The 25,396-nt window shown below is 50.5% G+C and overlaps 1 protein-coding gene across 12 annotated transcripts in view; it reads right to left on the reverse strand.

Annotated features, from left to right (window-relative positions):
* Positions 1-25,396, reverse strand: part of ARHGEF7 (Rho guanine nucleotide exchange factor 7) — a 168,541-nt gene that overhangs the window by 44,852 nt on the left and 98,293 nt on the right. For 7 of the 12 annotated variants that reach the window (XR_004485231.2, XM_033435029.2, XM_033435028.2 and 4 more), the window contains 12 exons: positions 24,147-24,285; positions 23,373-23,432; positions 22,531-22,677; positions 21,705-21,791; positions 19,266-19,344; positions 18,938-19,077; positions 16,118-16,342; positions 13,959-14,052; positions 11,696-11,785; positions 8,648-8,824; positions 765-864; positions 452-506 (listed from right to left, as the gene is read on the reverse strand). Coding sequence is in view for 11 of the 12 variants with exons in the window: in XM_033435029.2 (XP_033290920.1) it covers positions 452-506; positions 765-864; positions 8,648-8,824; positions 11,696-11,785; positions 13,959-14,052; positions 16,118-16,342; positions 18,938-19,077; positions 19,266-19,344; positions 21,705-21,791; positions 22,531-22,677; positions 23,373-23,432; positions 24,147-24,285 (1,393 nt within the window). In the remaining variant the exon portion in view is untranslated. The other 5 variants (XM_033435030.2, XM_033435035.2, XM_033435033.2 and 2 more) reach the window with 4 other exon arrangements.

Here is a 25,396-nt window from a genome sequence, read left to right on the forward strand (position 1 = left end):
ACCAAAGCCACTGATACAAACAAGTAACGCACACACACACGCAGTACGCTTGGCTAGTCAGCCGAGTTAACTGACTTGCTCATGTGGCTTCTCAGGAACAAGGACCATGTGTCTGTTGCACCAGAAGGTGGAAGCGAACGGTCACAGCGGGGACCTATCAAACTGTTTAACTGGATGGAATTTTAGATCTCTTGCCTGATTATTCCAGCAGAATCTGGGATGGCTTATGTCAAAAACAGTGCAGTGAAAAGAAAGCCACTTTGAAGATTCACTTCCTGGTCTATCCCATTTACAGACGACCAGCTGTTGTCCTGCTTCTGAAATCTGAATACTGAGAGTCAGGCTCTCTCTTCCGCATTACTGCGCTTACGGACAGCTGGATTCACTTCTAACGCCGTGTTTCCCTCTCTTCCCCCGTGAAAAGGAAGATTAATGACGGACGACGACCCACCTGTCGTAACTCCTGGACTTCATCCTTTAGTGCATACACGGTGTCGACGAGACTCCTAGGCAGAAGAGAAGGCGCCCTGAACAAGGACCGGGTCAGAGGGGACGCCCGGAGCCTCCCCGGACGCACATGCTGCCCACCTGCCCTGCACGCCCAGGCCCTAGGTCCGGGGAGGCCCACTTCTGCGCACAGGGGCGCTGACCCCAGCCAGGAAGTCCACACCCCGGCCCTCCTGGAACCATCCTGAAGCCGGTGCCACCCCTCCCCCGACAACCCCCTTCCCCCGCCCGCTTTAAAGCACTGGGATACAGCTTACTTTTCTTCTATCACTGTCTGACCGTTACTTTTAGTTTCTTCAACTATAATTTTCTCTTCTTCTGGAAGCAAAACTTGTGGCGCAGATTCTTTGCGTGAACCTATCATCATTTAAAACAAAACAAAACACCCTCAGGTAAATACCATGGCAGAACTAAAAGGAGAACTTGACTACACAACACTACTTAATTATTAATATTAAATTCCAGGTGTTAATTCCAGTATGTTAAAAAATATATTTTCTAGGTAAAACAGGGACGGGCAACTTTTAAAAGCTCCCTCTACCTCTGTGTACTGGACCCAGCCTTCTTCATGCCTAAAGCATGACAGAGGAAAGGAAACATTGGCTTTTTTGGCAATCTATTAAGCTTCAGTTTCTTAATCTGGACCATGGATCTTTTAAACCCTGAAACCTTCAACAGAAGGTTCTGACCGTCTTGCCCGGGATATTCTGGAGGAAATATTCGAACTCTTTAGGGATATTCGTATCAACCAAATTTTGTGCCATTTTATTCCAGGAATTTTACAAAGACCCATCGGATCATGCAGGAGACATGTACCAACTGTTTATCAAGTCAATGAACTGGCCCTTATGACACGTAACTAACTCCCCAGCAACGGCTAACAATGTTACAGCACGTGGTTAAGAAAAGTGCATTTTATTACTTGGTTCTCTTACGAAAACTTTATTTACATTCCCTGGCATATAAACGTTTTTCCAAAAGGAAGGAAGTAAACTGTTTACAATATCAGAGGAATGTTTACGTCATTTAACCAAGATCCAGCACAAAGGCCTGATAAACATTTACTGCAAAGTAAGTACTTCAGAAATTACTGGGAAACCCAAATGTTATAAAAGGTGAAAAACGAGAATCCAATCTTATTTAAGGGTGCAAGGAAGAAAATAAACTTTTTAAAACGTTATACTATACAGCACTAACATATATCACTTATATTTTTGTAAAATTACATCAGATGCACATTCGAGGAAGGACAGAACCCACCACAGACCCACTGCGACTGGTGTTGTGATAAACGCAGCTTCTCTCCGTTAAAATACGCGTGACGTCGGATACATGCTCATTATCACGGAGACGGCGGCTCGGCTTGCTTGGTCTTGTTTCTTTCCTGCTTTACCCTTAGTTTGCCCTCCCAGAGGTCTGTCACACTGTAAGACGGCACTTGTGCATCCTCACGTCGTGGGGACATTGCGTATAACACACGTTTTCAGGACAGGACTTAATGGTTTCACCAGCGTTTTACTGTAAGCTTTTACTCCTCTGAACAGAACAGGGCTGGTGGTTACTGTCAAAGCCTGATGACAAGAGACTCATTCGATGCTCCTGACATCCAGAGAGCACGTCCGTCACCCCCAGGGCAGCTCATGACATGGAGAGGAGGACCGCCGTCTACCTGCCCCGGGAGCCTTCCCACATGCCCCCTGCGTCTGCAGGGCCCGGCTCCACCCCCGCCCCACAGGCTGGGAAGGCTGCTTGGACGCCGACCTCCTTCTCCTTTGCTGTCTCAGGCAGAGGAAACTTCAGCTCTGGGTGGGCAAGGACAATTCCACGTTACACAGTACGAACTTCTAGACAGATAAATAGGTACCTCACACCAGTAAAGGAAGGGCTTTATGCGTCCTGAGCAGAACTTCCGTATTATAATCATAGGCAGTACTTAGAATTCTGTCACAAGCCGTAACGAGCTGGCGTATCGGAGCACATCTGTACTTAAGTCTGTCGATTACTATTTCAAAGACGACCCTCCGCTAGTGCCTTCGTGTTCACACCGAGGTGCGGGCCCCCAGTAGCTGCAGCTCTGGCTGTCGAGGGAAGGGTGGTGCCCGGCTCACACCCCACCCAGCACAGTGACCTGCGCGGCCAGGGGGTGACTTCTCAGACAGAAGGCGACATGGGCCCACGAAGGGACACACCATGAAAGGCTTCGTCACGCTGACAGCCGTGGGCTGCTCCGGGGCCTCCGTGCGGGGCTGTGGGCACGGCGTCTCCCAGGCCTTTCTCAGTAAACGGGAAGTGCTCCTGGGACGTCTGGGCCGTGTGGGAACGTGCTGCTTGAGAAGGAAACGCGCACGTGAAACACACGACGGAGGAAAAGCACAGGGACGCTGCCAGGTGACGAATTCTGAAGGTCGAGAAATTCCTGCGCTTCCCACACAAACGCAAATGCTACCCGTGTTTTTATCAGGAAACGTGAACTCGGGTTATTTTCCTTAAAAACAGACAAGGATTCCTAAAGATTCAGAGGTGTGTACCACACGGACGGACAGTGAAGGGGCCCACTTAGTTTTCCCTGTAAAGAGAAGCAGGCAGGTGACATCAGACCACTTAGCGCCTGAGGGTTCCCGCTGTTACCTGCTTTGCACCCAGACGTTGCTGTGTTACCGCCAGATCAAGAGCTACCCGTGGTGTATCTGTCACGTTCGGTTTCTAACACAACATTTCTTCCCGTGAACTAGCTAATGAGACAACAGGCTGGAAATGTAACAGTGCTTTAGGGAAGACTAAATTCCATGTATTTCAATTACTTCTGCATCTTCTAGCTTCCTAGGCAACCTATTTACATTACGTGTTTGCAGCAGTAAATTCTTCAAATAACACATAAAATAGAATCACGAGGGACGTCCGCCCTGTGAAGCGCGGGTCGGAGCACAGCGGGCTGTCGTGCAGGGCCCGGGGCTGCAGGGACTCACTCTCACGGGTCCGCGGGTCTCGATAAACTCGGGCCTGTCACCGATCCGCGGAGCCTCGATTCCACCACCCGTAAGAGAGAACAACAAAACAAACACCTCTGCAGAGCTGTTCTGGGGGTTAATTTAAAAGTTGCATCTCATAGATATGTTTTACCAGATGAGTTCGTAAATATAAAAGCCTTACACTCCACTATGCGATGTGACTGAATCAGGGGAACTTATTAAACGTGTGGGAACTGGTTCAAGAACTGCCCAAGCAAGACAGATGTTGTTCTTATTTTTGCCAATACACTTAAAGCACACAAGGAGGCGACAAATGTAAGTATGAGAATGTTACGTTATAGACAGGATGTACTAACTGCTGGGTTCCTGAAACGTGCCACGGTGGAAAATGTCATTTATGGATCTGATGGTGAGCCAGGAGGCTGGTAAAGGAAGATTATTTATCAGCCTGAACAGAAATCCATGGGCCTCCTAGTTTCAACATAACATAGTTTTGTAAAACAGAAAAAAATTGATAGTCTTTCAGTAAAACAACAAAGGAATATTCTCCAGCCAGGTTTATAAATAAGTTGACTATTTCTATAAGAACAAAGTTCTAGAGAGTAGATAGATTTAACAAGCTCTCTCAAAGATCATTTTAGTATTTTTAAAGGTACCACAGCACCTTTTCTCTGAATTGGTTAGGTTGGAAAAACCATTTAACAGCAGAACTACCAGACACTGCTCTCTCACTTTACTTAAAATCCTCTAAAAGGGGCCGAGACACAGATGAGTGTGTTCACGGATGTTCCAACACACTCAAGATCTGTGTTTCCCAAACTCTGTACTAAACACGAAGTTTTGTGCTTCCAAGAGATAACTGGGATTCTGCAACACGTAACTGGGACATTCTGAGTGCTGTAGCCACCTCCTGGACATTCACAGTGCACACTTAGCATGCTGAAGGTTTTCAGGAAAAATACCCATTTAACTTGAATTCAGCATTTCCTAAGCTTGTCTGAGTGCTGAACTCCCCCCCCCCCATCATCAATATTAACATTTTGCAGTTTTCTGGTTAACAGTTTGAGGAGTGCTGGACTGGCCTATAATCCCGCCTGTGTCTATGAATACACACACACACACACACACACACACGAGTGCTGGGTGGCTTTGTTGTTGTTCAGGATGGGGATGAATACAATGAAATAATAATCATTAGCGCCAATCCAGCCGCCAGCGCCCGCTGACAGGGATGCGGCAGTTCTGCACTGCCACCAGAAGGGGCCGCTCTGTGCCCTCAGCTGGAGACGGAGCAGGTGCTGGGGGCCATGAACTCACTCAGATGTGTGATCCAGAAGCTGGAGACACGGTCAGAACCCTGTCCTCTAAAACAGTCACAGGTCGCCAGAGAACTGTGGACCTTAGGTTGAGAAACACAGATGCATGCAGCACTCCCACCTCCTGGACAGAGGACCTGCCCAGGCAGCAAGGGCCTCAACCCAAGGTGCCATTGTGGTGGTCAGACTGCCACCTGGTGCCTCATCAGAGGGCCTGCGGCTCTCAAACCCAGGGCGCATGTGGTGCGTCTGCCCCTGCGAGGGGGTTGGCCTGCACTGAGAGCCTAAAAACAGGGTAGGTTTGTCAGGAGAGAACATCTGCTTATCTAGCCAGCGGTCCAGCACATTTGTAGCAAAATTCCCATGACTTCTTAAATTCGTAATCTTTCTGAAATCTGCATCTACTTATACTCAACAGAAACTGAAGTAACTTTCAGAATGAAACAAAATGTTACATTTAAAAAAAAGTCTACTGAGTAAAATCTCTCCGAAAGGCCACTTTGTTATTTATGGCTATGATAAGCTTCTAATTCGTTTTTCTTAAAAAACAAAAACACGAGGACCCTCTTTAGAGAGGGATGTGAATTTGTTTATCGTTTGCACCTTGTCCTGGCCCCATACCTGCCACAGGTACTTGTTTTCCTTTCATTCTGCTTTTCCTAGTCAGCTGGACATGCACTTTACCAAACAAAGATTAAAAACTGATCTCAGTCTCGGTAAGAAACATTCAAGTCGGGGCTTTTTTCCGTTTATGCACACATCCCCACCCCTATCAAAAAAGAGAGAACTCTTCTTTCTGAAAACAAACATCCCAGTGATTGAAAACTTGTTTTAAAAAAAATTCGAGGAGAACAGATGAAATAAAAATATACAAAGAGTCACCTTGCATCGTCCAGAACACACTTAACCTAAGAAGGTGCAAGCTTTGCTATCAAGGCAGATAAGAGGTGTTCTACTGCCCGGCCTCCCTGCGGAAGAGGCTACATTCAAACAGCAAGCGTCAAGCTGCAAACTCTGCTACGCCCTCCGCCCCACGTAACAAATACTAAAGGCCACAGGCTAGCAAATGCAGAATTTATTTCAACTGTACATAACAGATGTCTTTTTTATATATATAAAACAAACACTTCATTGCCATATGCAACCACAAACAATATGCATACTGTACAGTACAATGCAACGTTCAGGTATACATCCCACTGAGTCTCAAACGGCAGTCACCCAGTGAAAATGGCTTTCCCGTTCACAAATAAAAAAGCACAATATATAGATTTTTTTCAAGGTCTTATACCACTATATACAAATCACTGTGTTTTTGCAATTTTATGCAAAACACATAATTAATATAGCTTATATACTTGTGGCAAGTGTCAATTCAATGGGAACACCGTTTAGGCCATTTGCAAAAGCGCCTGGTAATGGCTTAAACCTACCTTCTAGTTCAGATTCTTCACCCTTTCGTTATAATACTAACTGTACACATAGATATTACAGAATTGCATAAATGTAAGGTACTATTTCAGCATGACTAAAGTTCCACAAAAGTAGAAACACTGGCCTTGGGATGCCACATCACTACTGCCACATGAGAACTGTTTTCAAGCCAGTGGCACTAATACTTCCAACCAGGTCACAAGAGCTAATGGTGCCAGACATCAGAACAAATCCAAACAAACAAATAGCCAGGTTGTTATTCTGCAGTGATCTTAGCATCAACAAAAAAATCATCGTCAAAATGGCTTTAACTGGCACAAAAAGGAATGATGAGAAAATGTCAAAACTTTGGTGTACAGAATATCAACGAAAATGTCTCATCAGGACAACCCAAATGACACTTGGTGTTAAAGAGAAACCCAAGTGCAGCAGCTGTGGTGCACACAGCACATGACACGACAACCCAGACTCACTAAGGCATGGTCGAGGCGTGTAAGCCAACACACGTTATCACAGTCTCCAAGCAAACAAAAGACCCTCTACTGTGAGTATCAGAAAAGCTGCAATGTATTACTTGATGTGATATAAAGTAAAACAAAACGCTTCTAAATTCACTGCATGATATTAAGTATGTGAACCTTGGAGTTATCCTATTTCTCCCACAATCCCATTTGCTATGAACGTATGTATATAAGCCCGTCTCTACCACGGGTGAATACTGGGCTCCGACGAATATTAAAAGATTGCTCCTCAACTTTCTTATTCATACTAATTGATACAAAAATTTGAAACCTCCAGATGGCATAAGTAGTTGAGTAGCTACCTGGGAACAACAGACAGACGTTTGGATTTCCTGGTTTTCCTAACCACCTCCCTGCACGCAGTTCTGAGGGTGCCGGCTCCCTAAACAATGGGGGGGGCCTCCTGCCGGGAAGGATGGAGGGCACCTCGGGCTGTGAGCAGTGGGACCAGCCCCCCGACACAGGGCGGAGCACAGCAGAGCCGCTCTGTGCAGACAAGGTCAGAACACCGAACACATGGTTTTGGCGGGGGAGGTGTGGCGGGAGCAGAGGGTCCCGGCCACCCTGAAGGGAGGAGAAAATGTTCCTCCCACTTATTACGGCATCTCGTTTTCTGAAACTGGTTTCAAGGAGTCCTTAACACACCACCTCCGGTCCCACTTGAACACCAAGCCAGGCGTGCGCGGGAGGGACCCCGCTCTCCTCTCCAGTGTGGACCGGGTGTGGACTGAGTGCTGCCACCGAATGCAACAGGGCGCATTCAGTTCTTTCTGAAGCAGAAATCGGTCTGAGGGAGGGCAGTGAGGTCTCCTTACAACGAATCCCAGGGAAGCGGGGGGGGTCCCTCCAAATCTGAGACGTTCTTGCAAGTGAGTTACGTGGCAACTCAGCAGGTTTTCGGGCGACTCATAACCCCGTTACGATCAAGAGTGAGGGTGACGTTCCACTGGGGGCCGTCAGGGGAGTCTCACGGCAGCTCTTGCTGAAAAGAAGCCATGCGCCCGTCACGGGCAGTGGGCTCGGACGTGGATGCCGGGAGCACCGCCTGCTTGGGTCGGCACACCGACCGGCCGGACACAGCCTGACCCACGCGCTAGGGGGCTGGGCTTTAACCCTTTGCTGCGGTGGCACAGGCTCGCCACGTGCCTCTCAAGAGAAACTCCTCCAACTAAGGGAAGTCTGGCGTGGCGGCGCGTAGGGGCCCGGCCCGCGGAGAAGCGGGGCTGCGGAGCCGGCCGCCTGTGGCGTGCGGACTCGCCACTAGCGCTCCCGCCCGGCCGGGCCCCCACGCGCCGCCACGCCGACAGAGGCTCCTCGCGGCGCCCAGGGCCCTGGGGCAGCCCGGCACTCGGCCGTCTGATCTGGACTCGGCGCTCTCGGGGCACGGGTCGTCTTCTTATCTCTCCACAGCTACTGGGTCGCCGCGTCCAGTACACACACAAAATTACATCCCTGTACGGAAGGCCAGGGTCTCCTCCGTGTCGCTGGCACTTAGACCACAAACCTGCGTGGTTTCAGTATAAAATACAAAAGCGTTCGTACGGCTGTATCTAAAAAGAAATGAGACAGTTGCTACACTGAGAATAAAAAACCAAACCATCTGGAGACGTAAAGCCACCACTGCCCGCTGAGAAAGGACCCTCGGGTGCAGGCTGTGTGGGCACCGTCTCCTTCAACAGTCAGTAACTTGAGTGGATGCTCCAAATGGCAATTAAACCGCCACAAAGTACAATGGGAAATATCAGAAACGCTCTCAAAAGTTGTTAAAATATCACATAAAAGAGACAAGAAACAGCAAGAAAACATCTAAGAAAAGCAGGCTGCGGTACAACAAGCATTGTTAAGATAAGCTCAGAAGTGCATTAGTTCTGGTGAGAGATATATGAGCAACAGCTCTTACGAGATGTAGAACCCATCCTGTAACTATGGGCTGTCCATATACTGTCATAGTCAGAGTCTTCCGAGAGGTCTGAAGGCTCCAAACGAGAAAGGCTGCTGCGACGACCCAGGGAGTCTAGACTTGACTGGTCGTCATCAGCCAAGACGTGATTATGCATCAGGTCAGTGCCTTGCCATGCTAAGACGGGGCGGGGTGGGAGTGGGACGACAGGGGGAGGGGGACAGGCAGAGGTGGGTGAGCAGGAGGACGGCAGGAAGAGCCACAACCGAAAACATGGAAACAAAAGCAAAAGGTGATGGGAAGAGAAGGGAAAGAGAAAATACTGTTAAAAAACGGCAACAACGTTCATTTCTCCTTATCTATGGCTGGGTTCTAGTTACGAACTTATTAATTAGCACAACCCTTAGACTAAAACTAGACCAACTATTATTTAAACAAACCTAGCTCACGAGTCTGTTTCCAAACTGTTCCTTTTAAAAGCTACTGCTATTAAGCCCTCACTTACGAAATCTTTTACAGATTAAGCCCATGTTCACAAGCAAATTCTAAAGACATCTAACAAGTAACCAATTCTGCTACACATTCGATTAACAAACAGTCTCACTTGGGACACTTGTGAAGGGAACCGTTCATGTGTTTAATGCGGATATACTGAATGCAAAATACTTTCCAAGGATTTCTGGTGGACTTCTTCAGCTATCTCTTCACCAGACTCTAAATCACCATCTGAACAATGGGGGTCAAAACTTACCTTGTCACACTGTAGTGACTGAGAAAACTTCAGGCGGAGAACAGGGTTACACAGGCCCCTTCCCCCTCGCTCCCCTTTCCCGCCACCCCAGGGTGCTCACCCCCACTCAGCCAGGGGAATGGACATGGCGGGGAGACACGTCTGCTCAAACGCCATCAACCCGGACGCAGACCCTCCTGCTGCCATGAAGGGAGACGTGAACAGGGAATGCCCCTGTGTCAAAAGCAGGACGGCAGAAGGAAGTGGGCACAAAATGGGAGAAGAGGAGTGAGCCCATGAGTGGCTGGCGACGTGAGCAGTGATGCTGGCCAGGCGGCCGCGAGTGGGACGCGCAGGCTGGAACGGGCCCGCGGAGGGGCCGGAGGACACACACGCTTGATGGGAACCAGGGATGGCTCAGCACAGCAGCCACGGGCTCCGTCCTGTTCCTGCTCTGGGCAAAGTTAAACCCATTCCCAAACCAAAACAAAAGGAAGCAGTGGGCTCAGCTCCTTTTCTTCGACTACATCCCTATGGTCCTTGGGGAGGAAATCAACACTAAAGATGTCTGGATGGTGAAGGCTTCTTGGCATCCAAACGTATACTGAACAGAACTGAGCTTTAGGTGAGATATATCGTCCCAACTATTCTTACTATGCATTTAATATGGACAGAGCTGCTCTGGGGTCAGATGCACCTGACCCCATCTCTAGATTTTTAGGTACACTACCTGTCCAACATAAAGGACCCATTTCCCCATCCTACCTGTTCCTGAGAACGTTCAGTTTAAGGTCATCTATGACTGTAAGACCTCTGAGGCCCCAGAGTGGTTAGTCCATAATATCAGTGAAAAACAAAAAACACTGTATTGTCCAGTGCTTTTCTTGCATAGAAGTGGAAACACATAACACAGGCAACGCGATGAGACCTGCACATACCAGGGCCACAGCAGAGCAGGGCCCCGTCTCCTGGATGAGGCAACGCAGCTCACACAAAAGCTCACACAAAACTCACATCACCAGGTCCGTTCACCTGAGATGGCCCGGTTTAAATTTTATTTCAAATAGTTGAAGTGGAGATGTATAATTTTTTAAAAATCTCAAATTCAAAACCCAAAAAACAATGGCCACATATAGCCTATTACCTAAAAATACAATCTCTTAACAAATATAGGAAACTGTAATATCGTAAATGACAAATTACTGCTCTGTCACCTGCAGGCCCTTCCATTCCTCTCCTGCTCTGCTGACTAGTCACTACAAACAGGCGTCTTCACCAGACGGAGGACGGACCGAAAGTCCTAACGTCACAGGTGGGACACGTCAACTACTAGCCATAAAGAAGTTTCTAGATCATCTGCAGATTTAGCCGGGGTTAAGCCCGTTGGCCCTGTCCTCATACCTGTAGTCATCTTTAACAGAAGCTCAAGCGGTTGTCTGTCCACCTTTTCTTTTTCTCCCCATCAATGGTTTACACCAGACGTGACACTGAGTTGAACCACCACACTGCAAGTGGTGCCAAGGAAGTGAGTTGAGCAATTTGCCAAAAGTCAAGGTGGAAAGGAAACCAAAAAGACAAAATCTGACAGAAACCAGTTTTCATGCCAGAAGCAATATATGTCATCCAGTGTGAAAGAAAGGGAGGGAGGGGAAGGGAAGCTCAGCCCCTTTTCTCCTGGACAAACCACATCCTGACTACATCTGCTGCAACCACCCTGCACTCCACTCTCAAAGGCTGGGCAAGTTTCAAAAAAAAACAGAGCCCATCTTTGTAGTGTTCACACAACAGATTAAGATTTTTTTCACATCAGACATTATGCATAAGATGCAGGTAAACTCAGTGGTACTGAAATCTACCCAACATCACTGGTGTGTCTACTTCAAAAAATTTTTAAGTGCAATCATTTTGTAAAAGTTGGGGAGGGCTAAAGGAACTCTTACTCTAGGCTTGTATTTTTGACAACAACTCTAAGAAGCAGCGCCCCCGCCAAGTTCCAGTACCACACCCGTAGTTCAAACAGCTTAAACAACTGAGCTGAGCGAGCCCCCGCTGTCTTCCAACCCGAGAGAGCTGTATAAACTCTGGCAGTGCCCTACACTTCCAGGTCTCCCAGCGGAACCTTCTCTAGAAACCAGCTGTTTTACTGACAGCTCAGATTCCTTCCCTTGACTGAGGGACGCTGGGCCAGGCCCCGGAAGCGCCCTCACTGGGGACCATGCCCACGAGCCTGCCCAGGGCCCACAGCTGTGTCCTTCAGGTCGTGATTCTAAAAAGCAAAACAAACCACCAGAGTCCCAGCGGGTTCGCACGACACTTACTTGAGTTGAGCGTCTGCCGCGTCTTGGCGCTGGTGCAGTAAGCCTCGATGACCTTCAGGATCTGGGCATCCTCCTCCAGCGCAGCCGTGCCTGCAAGGGACACACAACCCGTCACAGCCCAGAAGTGACAAGTACAGTTCACCGGACAAACACAAACCATCAACTCAACCAACGATGGTGACAACTAACAATCCCTCCTTTTGTTTTCTCGCCAGATAAATGTTCTCTGATATTCACAAGACAGTTATATGCAGAAGGATTTTTATTTTTTTACCTGCAACATATCTGGCAAAGGGCTAATATCCTAAATATACATATAAGTTGTCTTACTAACCCACAAGAAAGATAGTATCCCCCATCCTGAAGATGAAAAAAGGCAAGAAATAGGAACAAACAATTCACAAGAGAACAGTCAGAAAGAAAAAAATGTTCCTTCTCACCAAGAAAAGAAGTGAAAATTAAAACTACACAACATGTTTTCACATGTCAGCCTGACAAAAATCAGAATGCCCGAGAATTCTCAGTGTGGATGCGGACATCAGAAAGGACAAGTTCCCTCCATCCTCATCTGGGAGGGGGGAGTGAAGACAGCTATGAGCCCCTGGCAAGGCCATCTGACCCTACTTACCAAAGGCTTTAAAGTGAGCATCTCCTCCAATCCACAAGTTCCTACTAGAGAGTTAACCTAGGACGCTCCAGAGCTCTCCCGTAAACTGGGCTCCAGACCCAGCTTCCTCTGCACTCAGGAGGCCACGTGCGTGGAGCGTGCAGCCAGCAGAGCAAGGGCCCCTAAAGGTCCTGGTACCGGGCGCAGACCCTCGCACCCAGCATAGCTCATACCATCCTGTGGTTCAACTCTGCTTTCTGCTTTCTTAGACTTTTCTGCATCTTCTAAGGTATTACTTAGAATATATTTTAAAAGGCTCAACTACTCTAACAAAAAAATGTGGGAAGAATGGAAGACTAAACTATTTATAAGCTGTATCAAAAAGCCTGCATGCCATCGTATGATACAGACACACACAAGGCGGGCCGCATGCTCGCTGCTAAGAGTCAGCGTCAGCACAGAGAGCTGAGGGGCGGCTGAAAAGCCGACTTAAATTCCGCTGACTGGGACTGGCTGTTAACGGGTTTCCGCAAGAACAACGTTTAACTAGTCTCGCTCCAGGACACGCTGGGAGGTAACGCCCACAGGCAGGGCAGGCCGCTCCCCTCTGCCAACAGGAGGGCAGCCGCACAAGTGACGCTGCCTGTCCCGCTGATGCAAGCACGCCGCCATCTTCAGACATGGGTCAGCGCGCTCGCGGCACGCAAAGCGCAGCGCCCGCGCACAGAAGGCGCCCGGCAAGCGCTGTGGGTGAAGGCCTACCAGGCCTGGGTCAGAGCTGCACATGAGGAACTGGTGTCCACCCCCGGCCGGACCCTCTGCACAGGTGGACCCTCCGCACGGGGGTGCTCGGCCTCCCCCGCTCCATCAGGTGTCCCGCAGGTGCGCTCACTAACTGAGGAAGTGACCAAGTAACCGCAGGACAGCAGGACGAGCGGGGCTGTGGCAGGGGACGTCAGGTGGCCCGGGCGGAGGGAGCTCACCCGGGAGCAGCCTCCGGGCCATCCCTGCGCCCACTTCCCCAGGACCACCATGACCCTCGCCAAGGACGGGGGGGGGGGTCCCCACTTGCAGCCACTGCACCAAGCCACCTCCTCCTCGGGGTGACGCCGGCTACTCGGCTCCAGTCTAAAAGCCTTCCTCTGGAAGTGAATCCCCAAAGGCTCCCAAATGGGTGTGGGCAAAAGGAGCAAAGGTCCGGAAAGTCACAGAGCCCCGTGGCAGTTCTCGGGGCGGAGGGAGCTGCAAAGGCGGCCCGCAGAGCCCCTCCCGCCTGCCGTGCCGGGTCGCTCTTGCCACGCATCCACGCGGGAGGCCGAGGGCCTGGAGGCGCCGTCCACGCCGCCCACGGCATCTCCGGAGTCCTCACGGAGCACGGGGGCCCTCCGAGCACAGGGTCGGTCCCACGGCGGAGACCCGCAGCCGCCGCCCAAGGGAGGGTGACCCCGGGTCGAGGGGCCCCGCAAAGAGGTCCACCCAGGGAAGGCCCACCCAGGGGAGGCCGGGCGGGTCGCGCGGACCCGCACCTCCCCCGCTCCAGCTACGTCCTTTAGAGGGGACCCTCAGCTGGGCGCTGGCTCCCGCGTGCGGCCCTGGAAAGCCCGGCGCCTCCCCGCCCGCGCGCCGAGAGCCCCGCGTCCCCACAGGTATACTCACTTTTCCTCAGCGCAAACTCCTCGTCCGAAGGCTTCCGCTCGGGCTTGCGCTTGGGGAGCAGCTTTTTCATGGTCTTGGGACTCTTGCTGAGATCCTAGGGAAGCAAAGGGGGAAAGGCTGACAGACCCCAAGGTAGGAACTCGCGCGGGTCCGCGAGGAGGGCCGCTGTGAAGGTGTGGAGCAGCAAACGCTCCGGCACCGCGGGGGCGCCTGCTCCCCTCGAGCTCTGACCGCTCTTTGCCGGCTGCTGGGCATCAGCTACAGCCAACAGGGCGCAGACTCTGATAGGAACCTTCGTGTCACCTGGATCGGGGGCACCGGGACGACAGCCACGCCTGGCTTGGAAAGGCCAGCTGGCCGAGGCCTGCGCAGGGAGCTGCGCGCTGCTAACTCTGCGGCAGGCCCCCCCGCTGCAGTCACCCAGCCAGGGAGGGGCAACGAAGGCCACCATTAAAATAAAGGCAAGTAAACACAACTCCTTCAGGAGAGCGCCTGAAGCCTCAAGGGAGAAGAAAAGGGTCTAAGAGCAGCCCACGGGCTCGAGGGCAGAGGCGTGCAGAAGACAGAGCCCCGCTCGCGTTCCCACCGCCCCGAGCTACGTTCACCGCCTCAGGGTCTACCCCTCCCCCGCAACACAGCGCCCGAAACCCCCCCACCCCCCGCGAAGGGGAAGGTGGAAGACAGAGCAGGCCCGAGCCCAACGCGGTGGGCAAGGTTTTGATGTCAAGCGTATACTGAATCTTCACGTCAGGAAAGGCTGACTTCTGCATCATTTAAGTTATATAAACCACTGGTGAACCTTACGATGAGAATCCAAGACTCGGAACATGACTCGTGCTATGGGATGGATCAGACTGAAAAGCAGAGAGAACGGAGCCTGAGTTTTTAAGGTGTCTCTTCAAAATCTTCCCCGTGAAAACGAAAATTTTAAAGCTCCTGAAAGTGCAGCAGAAATCAGTCCCTAGAGAGGTGAAGCCAGCATGTGTCCTGTGGCTTCCCTGAGTCCTGGGCAATGGAGGTGAAGCCGGGCAGAGCGCCCACTTGGCAGTGCTCTGTTCCGCCTTTCGTCTGTGACCACTTTCCACCAGGCGGTCTGCGTGCTCAGCACACTGGACGTGCTCACGGCCACACCCCTCCACGCCTTCCTCTCCCTCCTCCGCCCCACTCTCCCTCCCCAGCAATGAGATCACCAGGGCTTGCCCACACGCCTGCAACACAGACATCAGCACTCTTCCAGGAGCTGCCAGGGCAAGGAACGCTCCGACCTGGGCACAGGGACACCCGCAAGGTACACGTCACAAAAACCAAAATTCATTAACAGAAACATAAAGGATTAACTACAACTTACGCTGTACTCTTCTATAGATCTTAAAACACCTAGGGCTGCCAGCAAGCACGGAGGGGGTGTCTGCTCCAGGGCCTCTGCAAATGCAGCCTCATGGACACGCAAAGGCTCACACCAGGCTCACAGCCAGGCCACGCCCGCCACACTCACAGTCACGCCTATGGTAACCAAACTCCACTCACACTCATCATTTCACACCATCACCAGCTTCCTCAAGGGCAGATATTCCTGGATCCTACTTCTCGAGCCCCTTCCCTTTCTCATCAGGGCAGGGAGGGAACAGCAGACACGTGCAAACACTGTCCGAGTGGAGGAGAGCGGGTGCGCTGTGACCACGCCATGAGGAGCGCTGCCCTTCCCCGTAAACGTTCCCCCCGCCTTACACAGGTGACCAGACGCAGGGTTCCCGGGCAAGAGCTCAAGCCTGACAAGGGTCACACGGTGTGGCAGAGTGGCACGCACACAGTGAGCTGAGACCCATCACAACCAAGTTCAAAGTTCTTTCAGTGAGAGGCCGGGACCACGCGAAGCCTCCCAGCTCCGTGGCCTCTGGGCAGAGGGAACGGAGGTCAGGTGGGCACAGAAACAGCTCCTCCGTGACGGGCACAGAGAGGGCCCCACCAAAAGGGTCTCCCCAGGGCTCCCGGGACCACAGGAAGGAGTGACAAGAGAACAAAGGCAGACCCTTCACAGTTCTGAAGAGGCCGATCTGCTTTATGTCACAGACACACGGGATGGCCCACGTTTCTGAACTCCCTGGACTGAAGCAGGGAACGGCCGAAGTAACACGCCCAGCCGTCAAGTCGGGGCTCACCTCCTTGTAGCAGAGCGCAGCTGAGGGCCGGAGAGGGGGTGCGGGTCGCAGGCAGCTCAGGCTCCAGGGCTTGGGGGTCTTCGGAGGCTCCAGGGGCCCCCAGTTGATGGTGGTGTGTGGAGTGCCGTGGTGCGAGGGGTGAGGCAGCGTGTGGTAGGCGGGCGTCAGCGGCACGGGCTTGCTGTCCGCATGCTTGCTGGACGGGGTGACCGAGTGGGAGGGGAGCTGCGCGGGGCACAGGGCGGGAGAGAGCAGAGACACCGTTCAGTGTCAGGGGAGCCCTGAGCAAACACACCCGGCCCACCAAGACGCCCCCGCTGGGCAGCCCCAGCCTGTGGGCAGTGCTCTGGACTCTCCAGGTGCTCAGTCTCTGGGCCACTTGGGTTGAGCGGGGAGCTGCTGCTCCAGGCCGCAGGCCGCAGCTGAGCTGGGGTCAGGAAGCAGCGGGGCGCTGGGGGTCCAGACCCGGAAATTCCACCTACCACCTTTAACTGCCATGGACTCACATTTGCAAAAAGGTATTTCATTTAGTACAGATACCAGAACTGTATGACAGAACGGGCATTCCCTGCACTGAGAATGTGATTATGGCAAGGGTAATGACTACCTCCCCAGCTGTACTACTCACTGCCTGGTGATTCAAGGGTGGCCAAAACTAGGGCCTGATCCCTGTTTTTGTTTAAAAAAAAAAAAAAAATGCTCCTGGGACACAGTCAGGCCTATTCCTGTCAGTGGCTGCTTTTGTATTACAAAAACAAACTATAATTGTGACAGAGACCATATTGCCTAAAAACCCCCAATATTTACTGCCTGTCTTTTATTAGAAAAATTTTGCCAATCCCTGGGATAAAACATTTTCTCAGAAAAATCAGCTTTAATCAAAACAAAGTTATATAAATCTAATTTCTCAGAAGGACCTTATTAATGGGGTTTATATTCCTAGAAAACCCAAAAGTATTCCATCACACTGACAATTAAATAAGAAAATGTTAAATAAAATAAATAACATTCAAAATTAGCTAAAGAACTCAAATTAGCTGAAAACAATACAGTATGCTTAACAGGAGAAAGAGCTGAGTGGTTCTGCGAGCTGGAAACCTGAGTGAGATCATCATTCGAAAGAACTGAACAGTATCTGAAAAACAGGCTTAAAGGGAAGCCCAGGCTCTAGCTGAGGCTGGGTGTCCAAGGACAGAAGCAGTGGACTCTCTGCAGTGACCACACACCTGTCCTGGGTGTGTGTGTGTGCTGTAACGTGTTAATACAACCACTACAAAATAATTTTTTCAAACTAAATAATTCACAAAAGGGGAAAATTGCGCAAAACATCCCTTCTAGCAATGTCACGATAAGTAACATTTGGTTTTATTTCTCCTTGCTTGTATAAGTCAAGAGAGGTAGCTTTATGCTAAAGTTAGAGTATTATTCAAGCTGGACACAGCAATCACAGGGAGAACACAGACACCCCCAGAGAGAACCTCCGTAAGAAGAGCACACAACACTTGACAACCCTGCGTGTGGGGCACAGTGCCCTCCAGACAGCGGGGCTGTAACTCCCTTGCCACTATGTGACAAGAACAGGAACGAGAGCGGCCAGCGTCCCGATACACAGCACAGTATTACTTGATGTGACCTTATAAAGGTTAGTTTCAGGCTGTTACAGACAGTCTGAGCGAGAAGGCACTTCCCTTTTCCTTATAAACACACACGTGGACGCACATATGTCCTTGGGATAAATTTAGTCCCGTGAAAGCTAAGCATCTTTAGTATTTTTTAAAAGTATGGAAAAGTTATAAATGGTGGAGCCATTCAAAATGAAACATTAGCTGAAGCAAATGAGCAGTTTTAACCCCCAAACTGTTGAGAAATGGCCTAAGACATTGCACCTGTGACCAGCACGCTGTGCCATGGCCACCGTCCCTGAGCTAAAACTTTAACCCCAAGGATGGCGACCACAGGGGGTAGAAAACTCCCAGTAAAGATCGTCACAGTCTGGCAAGGATGGCAAGAAGAACCCACCAGCCAGAAATGCTGTGAGACCCTAGTCATTTGTAAGAAGGTTCTTGCCTGGTTCTTCAATATTATCTGGTAAAGATGATGAATGATCAGATGATTCAATACCAGTATCTTAAGCATGAAACACCAGGAAAGAGAAGTTTTAAACACTGACACTTTGGTGCTGATATATCTTGAAATCTTTAAGTATCTAAAAACTTAAAGAGCTATTGAGCTTTTCTAAAAGTAGAAGATACAGATTTCTTACAATCAAAACAATGAGTCAAAAATTACATTTTAACGCCTTCAACATGAATCTGGTCCTTTTTGTCATCGTAAGTATTCACTGTTTGTTTTTTTGATGAAACACAATAAATACAATTAAAATGCTCAGAAAAGCCCTCTATGGACCAGTGGCTCTCAGGCTTTTGGTTGAAACCAACTTAGGTTACACGACCCACTCTGAGCAAGGCAGCTTCCTAGCCAGGGGCCATGAACTGTGTGTGTGTGTGTGTGTGTGTGTGTGTGTGCGCGCGCGCGCGCGCGCGTGTGTGTGCGCGCGCACGCAGCTTCCTAGCCAGGGGCCATGAACTCTGTGTGTGTGTGTGTGTGTGTGTGTGTGTGCGCGCGTGCACATGCGTGCGTGCACGTAGCGATTCACCATCCACTGGCAATGAGCAAGTGCTTGCAGAGAAACACAACGCACATGTTGTGCTTTCCTGACCCAGAGGCTGACTATGGCTTAAAGCACTCGATCACTTGCTGGCAACCGAACCCAAGGCTGACCCCAGAGTCTGGAGGCGGGAGAGGGACGGGGGCCCTTACGGTGTGAGACGGCACAGAGTGAGGCTTAATGGTGGGGTTTCCCGCAGAGGTGACCTTCGTCTGCTTCTGCAGATGGTCCACCCACTCGTGCAGGTCCTGCTGGTTGCTGCAGGACACTAAGATCCGCTCAATCATGCTCCCTGGAAGAGAGAAACACAGCTGAAACGGGGAGCAGGCGGAACACACACACACGCACACGCGCACCCCCGAGGAGGGCCAACAGCGCTGCCCTGTCAGCCCCCTGGAAGGGTCGGCAAGGGCCTGCACACAGAGGGCCAGTTGCCTGGTCACCCGGACAGAGGGCATCCACAGAGTCTGTGCCTATCACCTGATATTTCAAATGCATTTCTATGATTTTCACTGTCCTCAAGCTTTGTGATTGTCATTCCTGTCGTTGGTAGCTTTCCCTAAAAAAGACCCCCCCCAAAAAAAAAACAATTAGTGCTTAAGAAGATACCATTAATAAAGTAAATATTAAATGATTTTAGAAATGGCAGAGGAACTGTCTCTGTAACGCAAAAATGCTCTTTTGTTTGTACCGAATGCATGTACAATATGAACCTCTATCTCAAACAAGAAATCGTAATACTAGAATCAAGAAATGAGCCAGCAAAAAGGTACAAGGCAGCAAACCAGAAAAAAAAAAATTTCATCTGATGGGTTACTCTAAACATCAACAGCAGGACACAGAAACATTACACATCGTGATAAAAAAACTAGAGCCTACAGTGGCTATTTTAAATGATGTTCTTTATGCAAAGGAAGCACAGATTTGCCTTAAAGAAATGCAGAGGAAGTTCCACGTCTGAAAGCAAAGTAAGGAGGAAATTGGAGCAAGAGGAACTGGACGGTAGCTGTGCGTGGTCGTCACCAGACGGGAAGTCGAGAGCTGTGCTGAGCGCTGCACAAAATGCAGAGAAGAGCAGCCAGTCCATCCGCTCTGACAACAGAGGGCCTGGGGAGGGGAGTGGGGACGCCCACGGAGAGGGGTCGGAAATGGGCCGGAAGGGACCAGCACAAATAACAAACACACCACGGAACGCGGTGGCCAAGCAAGTCCTCCGGGAAAGTCTCTCCCTGAGGACTGGGGCCAAGCTGCCCCCGAGAAGCAGGACTCTCAGTGCGGTGGCAGCGGGAGTCCTGCCCTGCAGGGGGCGCGCCGGCAATGCCACAGCCCACAGGCCTCCTGATGTCTACAGGGCGGGGGCCAGGGGTGACGCCGAGCATCCCACAGGGCACAAGGTGGTCTCCCCACCCCTCCCCTCCCGAGACAGGTATCATCCAGGCCACGGGCCACCGGGGCTCAGCAGGCGGGACAGGGTAGCACCGGCACAGCCGTGGTTAGATGCAGACACTACAGACGCCCTTCCAAGAGTCCTAAGGCACAGGGGTGACCAACAGCTCCGAGAACTCTCCAGGAAACAGAGCTGCAGGGCTGCATTCAGCGCAGCGGCAACCCCGGCGGACAGGACGTGCTCACTGTTGCTGGATGTAGCGCTTTTTAACATCCCTCAGAGCCAGAAATGAATACTGACAGTACGTGGACTGTGGGTCACAGCACTTGGAGAGAAAGCCCCCAGGAACCCGTGCACAGGGCGGGAGAACAGTGCTCTGCTGGTGGCATGTCAATGCCAACATCCTAGGGGCCTAAGCCTGCCCCAGACGGCAACCTTAACTCCTGCAGGTCAAAGCAGGGCCCCGACTCAGCCTCCTGGGTGTACAGCACGAAGCTGGAGAACACTGATGGAAAAGGACCAAGGCCACTTAAAGCGGGAGCCGCCAGTTTGGGGGAACCTGAGCAGGTGCTCCCTCAGCCAGACATCAGTCAGCGGCAGGCTTACAGATTAAGAGGTATTATTTTTCTAGGCTTGCCCGTGTACAGCTGCTTCCTCAATTTTAAAGTGCTCCTTGTGGAGTGTGCGATGACACTCCCCTTCGGGTGGCAAAGCTTTCTGTGCAGGTACAAACAAGCCACGGACACTCTGGACTCAGGACCCACTAGAGCTCTGGTCAGGGACAAAACAAACAATGTGCTGCATATGCAGAAACGCAGCTCGGAGAAAACAAAGGCCGACTTCTGTTGAAACAGCATCTGGTGACTAGCCAGGCCTCGAAAAACTGATGGGAAAGGCAGAAGCTTCTGTAACTACACAGAGAGAAGGCAGTAAACCTTGCTAGAAGCTCCTACTAGACAGACAGAAAAAGCATAAAGCACTTAATACCACATTTGAAATTAGCGCACAAAAAAGAAAACATTTCCCCTTGCGTGTTCTTCTTAAATCAGCTCTCATATTCTCTCAAAGAAAATCAGAAAAATGATCAACAATAGAAAGGCTAAACGATCGTCCACTACCACGTACACCACCCGACGTGTGCCCAAGACCCACCTCGGCCACGGGTCCCCCTCCAGCTAGCCCGCTGCTGTGCCCACCATGTACCAGCCGCCAGGAAAGAAGCGGCACACGACTTGGTGGCGACGGGCTGGCACCGCACCTCAGCAGTCTGTGTCCTGGGGGGCAGCTCCACAAATTTTAGTCTCCTTCTTTTTTTGCTTTGGATTAACACAAGTATCCTAATTTGCACAGTCACATCGAAATGCACAGACAGGACTTGTGTGCACGTATCTGAATGTAACACTATACATACAACACTACACGCAGCCCACAAACAGATGCATGTAGTATTGAACACAAAACTCAAAACAAGCCTGGAAATGATTCTCAGATCCACAATAAACAATTAAATACAAATTTAAAATGTGTTTTACCTGGTATATAAAACCACTCATCCTAGGACTGGCAGACAACATTAGCAAAATATTTGGGAAGAGCAGAAGATATCGTTCATTCTTTTCCTAATGTAAAAGAGCAAATTCAAATAATTGTTTTAAAAACACATATTTTACAGTTGTGAGAATATTTACAGTAGGCCTTAGGAAATATTATATCATACTTCCTGTTTAGATATTTCTCTCTACCAAATTTCATGAGCTAAATTAAATGGAAACAAAATTATGATAAATTCTTAGACTCACAAGTAGCTCACGTTAACATCTGTTTATAAAATTTGATTAAGGAGTTTAGCTCTGCCATTAACTCTTAATTAGTAAAATCTTCTTTCTGTGGTTGAGAGAAAATGGAGGAAAACAACCTGTAAGCTTTTAGGGGCAGTGGGTGACCAGGTGGGCCCTTCAGGCTGAAGGAGGGTGGGATAAAATGCGGAGATGGATTTAGTCCACTGGTAGACCCTGGCACTAACCTAAAATCCAACACGTCAACTCAATGTTTCCACCCACCCCATAAACTTTACCCAATCTACATGAAAGACCTAAAAGCACTGTTTATGTATTAAAACTCATTTGCTTCAATAGGTAAGAAAAGCCCCACAGCGAAGGACAAACATTCCCAAGAAACTAAAAGGAGACACAGAAAGAGAAACGCAGGCAGCGCTTCCACGCGCCGCCATCGACACACTGCTCACAAAAGTGAAGGAATTGCTGGGAAGCCGTGCCCCAGGCAGGCGCCTCCCAAACCGGCCACGCACAGGAGCCCTAAGAAAGCCGTGCTGGGAATGGCGCTCGCGCACTGCGGTACCTCGCTCCCAGCGCACTGAATCAGGACCTGGGACATGTAAATGACGTTGCCCAGGGTCTTAATGTCATCCCCCTCCCAGCTCCGGATGGCTTCCGTCAGGATCTGCAGCTCCAGCTCCTTCCTTTTCCGTACTTCCTGACACTGCGCCTGAGAAGCACAGAACACCGTTAGAAGAAACGGGACTCTTGGAACCTTAGGTTCTGGCCATACTGCTTTGTATCTTACTTCTTAAGACAGATCACCTGGTGAACAATTTGCTTACTTCACAAGTACGGAATCAAGTCAAGAGAGACAAAACACGCAACAGCTCTAGAACGAGAAACACTTTTAGAAAAATATAGCCATTCCTGCCACTTTTAGAAGAAAAAACGTGGACTGGGCAAGAAAAGTATTTTCTGCTTTTACTAGTGAACGCAACAGAGAAGACTGAGAAGAGGGGAAGAAAGAGTAAGTTCCACTTGTGCTGTAAATAAGACACATATTCCAGAAACTCAAGTCAGTCAGACAGCATGACAACAGATTAAAAAAACCAACAGCATTCCATTTCACACTCAGTCACTAAAGACACTGTGGGATGAGGTTAAAAACATGTTCTGAATCACTGTAAGTAGCTCTAGCATTATGTGGTGCCTTTTTAAAATTTAAACAATTATCATTTCATTTTCCTGGCGTCCACAGTCCAGTAAAGCCTGAGAGTTTACCAGCCATGGCATAACTACTATATATTTATTTTTATTTCATCAGAGTAAATCCAAATTATACTTCACAAGTAATTTTCTGCATTCGTTTGCCATAATAATGTCTGACGGGGAAAAAAAAACGTGATATGCTTAATCACTTACTGAAAGGTTTTTGAAGGCAGTCATGGATTTCTGAATATCTTGTCTATCTGGATGATAATCCTTTGAATAAAACAGCACACTATTAGCTTTCATAATGAGAAGTTTTTCCTTAGAAAGGCGCTCTGTAGACTGGCGCGGGCCTTCCCTAGACTTTTCAACCTGGAACCTGTCCTATTCTTCGCAGCATTAAAGCGCCGTTTCTTAGTCCTCGAGGGGATCGTGCAGCAGAGGGATCTGGACCCTGCCCTGGGGAGGGAGGCCGGCACACGGCCATGCCCAGCCCTTACGGGCCTCTGCTGCTCTGGCACCAGAGGACAGAGGGAACAGCTGTGAAGAAGACTGGATGGCCTGCCCTTTGGGAAACGGTTCCCTACGGCCTAACCAAGCCAGTAACCTGAACCCAAATTTCTCCTGGGCCCACAGCCTGCTACCCTAACACAGAATAAGTACGTACCATTAGCTGATTCTGTCACTGTTACTGCTCTGTGCCTTACGCACTTCACAACACTGTAAGTACGCATTCCTGACATGACACCTCAACACTATGAGCGTTTTCTAGCGACGGGAAAATCCCCCGTCAGCAGCAGTGGGTGGAGAGGAACTGAAGGAGCAGACCCTTTTCTACAGCTGAGATAAGGGAAAGCAAGTTCACATTTAACAATGTCATTCTGAAAACCCTGAGTTACGGCCGCTGGTTAAACCCCCTCTGCAGGCTCTGGCCCAGGAGCCCTCTCCCGGGCGTGGCTGGCTGGCAGGCGGGGCAGGCACACGTACCTCCATGTGTCTCTCCAGCTCCTTGAGCAGCGCAGGGTACTTGTCCAGGCGCATGAACGGCTTGCTGAGGCCGGTGGTCAGCACGAGAATGCCTGGGCTGCTGGCGCCCTTCATCTCCATGAACTCGCCCAGCTCTTCACTGACCACGCGCAGCCACGCGGGGAGGGAGAAGAGGCCACCGTTAGAGCCCAGAAGGGCCGCGCCCCCGCCCCAGTCCCACCAGGACTACGAAGTACCACGCGGTGTCCCCGACGGTTCAGAGGCTACCGCTGTCACAGCCCAACACGTGCTGGTTATCTCCAAACACCAGAGGGGCGATCCCCACACAGCTCACGTTCTCGCCCTCAGTCTGAGCAAAACCACGTGTGCGTAACACAGAGCACCTGTGGTTTCCCAGCCACCACCCCCCCACCCAGCCCCCATCACGAAAGGCCACCTCAGCGAGGCACTTTCCTGTGGAAGAGTGTGAATATGAGTGGCCTCCTAAGCGCAAGAACAGGGCCCCGTTACCTGGAACCTCAAGACAGTAAAACGTGTCAGGAGATGCGTCCCAACTACCACCAACTGAATCATGGCGCTGACCCTCCAGGTGCTTTAGTCCCCGAAGGCGGCTGCATGATGCAGCACGATAAAGTAACTCACACATCCTCGGGCTTTAAACTTTCAAAAGCATTTTCGCATCATCATTTCATTTAACCCTCCCAGTGCGTGTGAAGAAAGTTTTCCGCATCTGTAGGTGAGGACACCTAGTATACGCTCAGAAGCTAACTCAGCTCTAAAAGCACGTCTTCAATACCATACTCCTCCTCTGTCACCCTCACCCTCACCACCTTCCACCTAACGCTCCAGTGGCAACGCCCTCCTGAGCTGCCCCACATCGTGCCCTGTGCCGCCCTGGGGTCTCCAGTTCAGGAAGACCCCAGGAAGATCAGGGGCGCAGCTGTGGGTCAAGCTCTGTCACCCACACATTTGTGGCTCACGTCTGTGACTGAAACTCTGTGCTTCTGTCTCTGCACTGAGGGACAGATGACGTTTATAAAGGGTCCATGGGAGGAAGCCAGTCTATGCCCCTCACTGCTGCCGAGACGTGTCCCTCCAGACACCGGGGGACGGAGGTCACCTGGAATGCAGGCTGTGAGAAGAGGCGGCACCCACCCACTGGGAGGGCGGGACAACCTCGGGGTCCTGAAGAATCACCGAGCCCATCCCCTCTGGGCGCCGGTCAGCTGAACCCGCCTCACGCCTCACCT

This window comes from Orcinus orca, chromosome 18, assembly GCF_937001465.1.
Source record: "Orcinus orca chromosome 18, mOrcOrc1.1, whole genome shotgun sequence".
Classification (NCBI taxonomy): Eukaryota; Metazoa; Chordata; class Mammalia; order Artiodactyla; family Delphinidae; genus Orcinus; species Orcinus orca.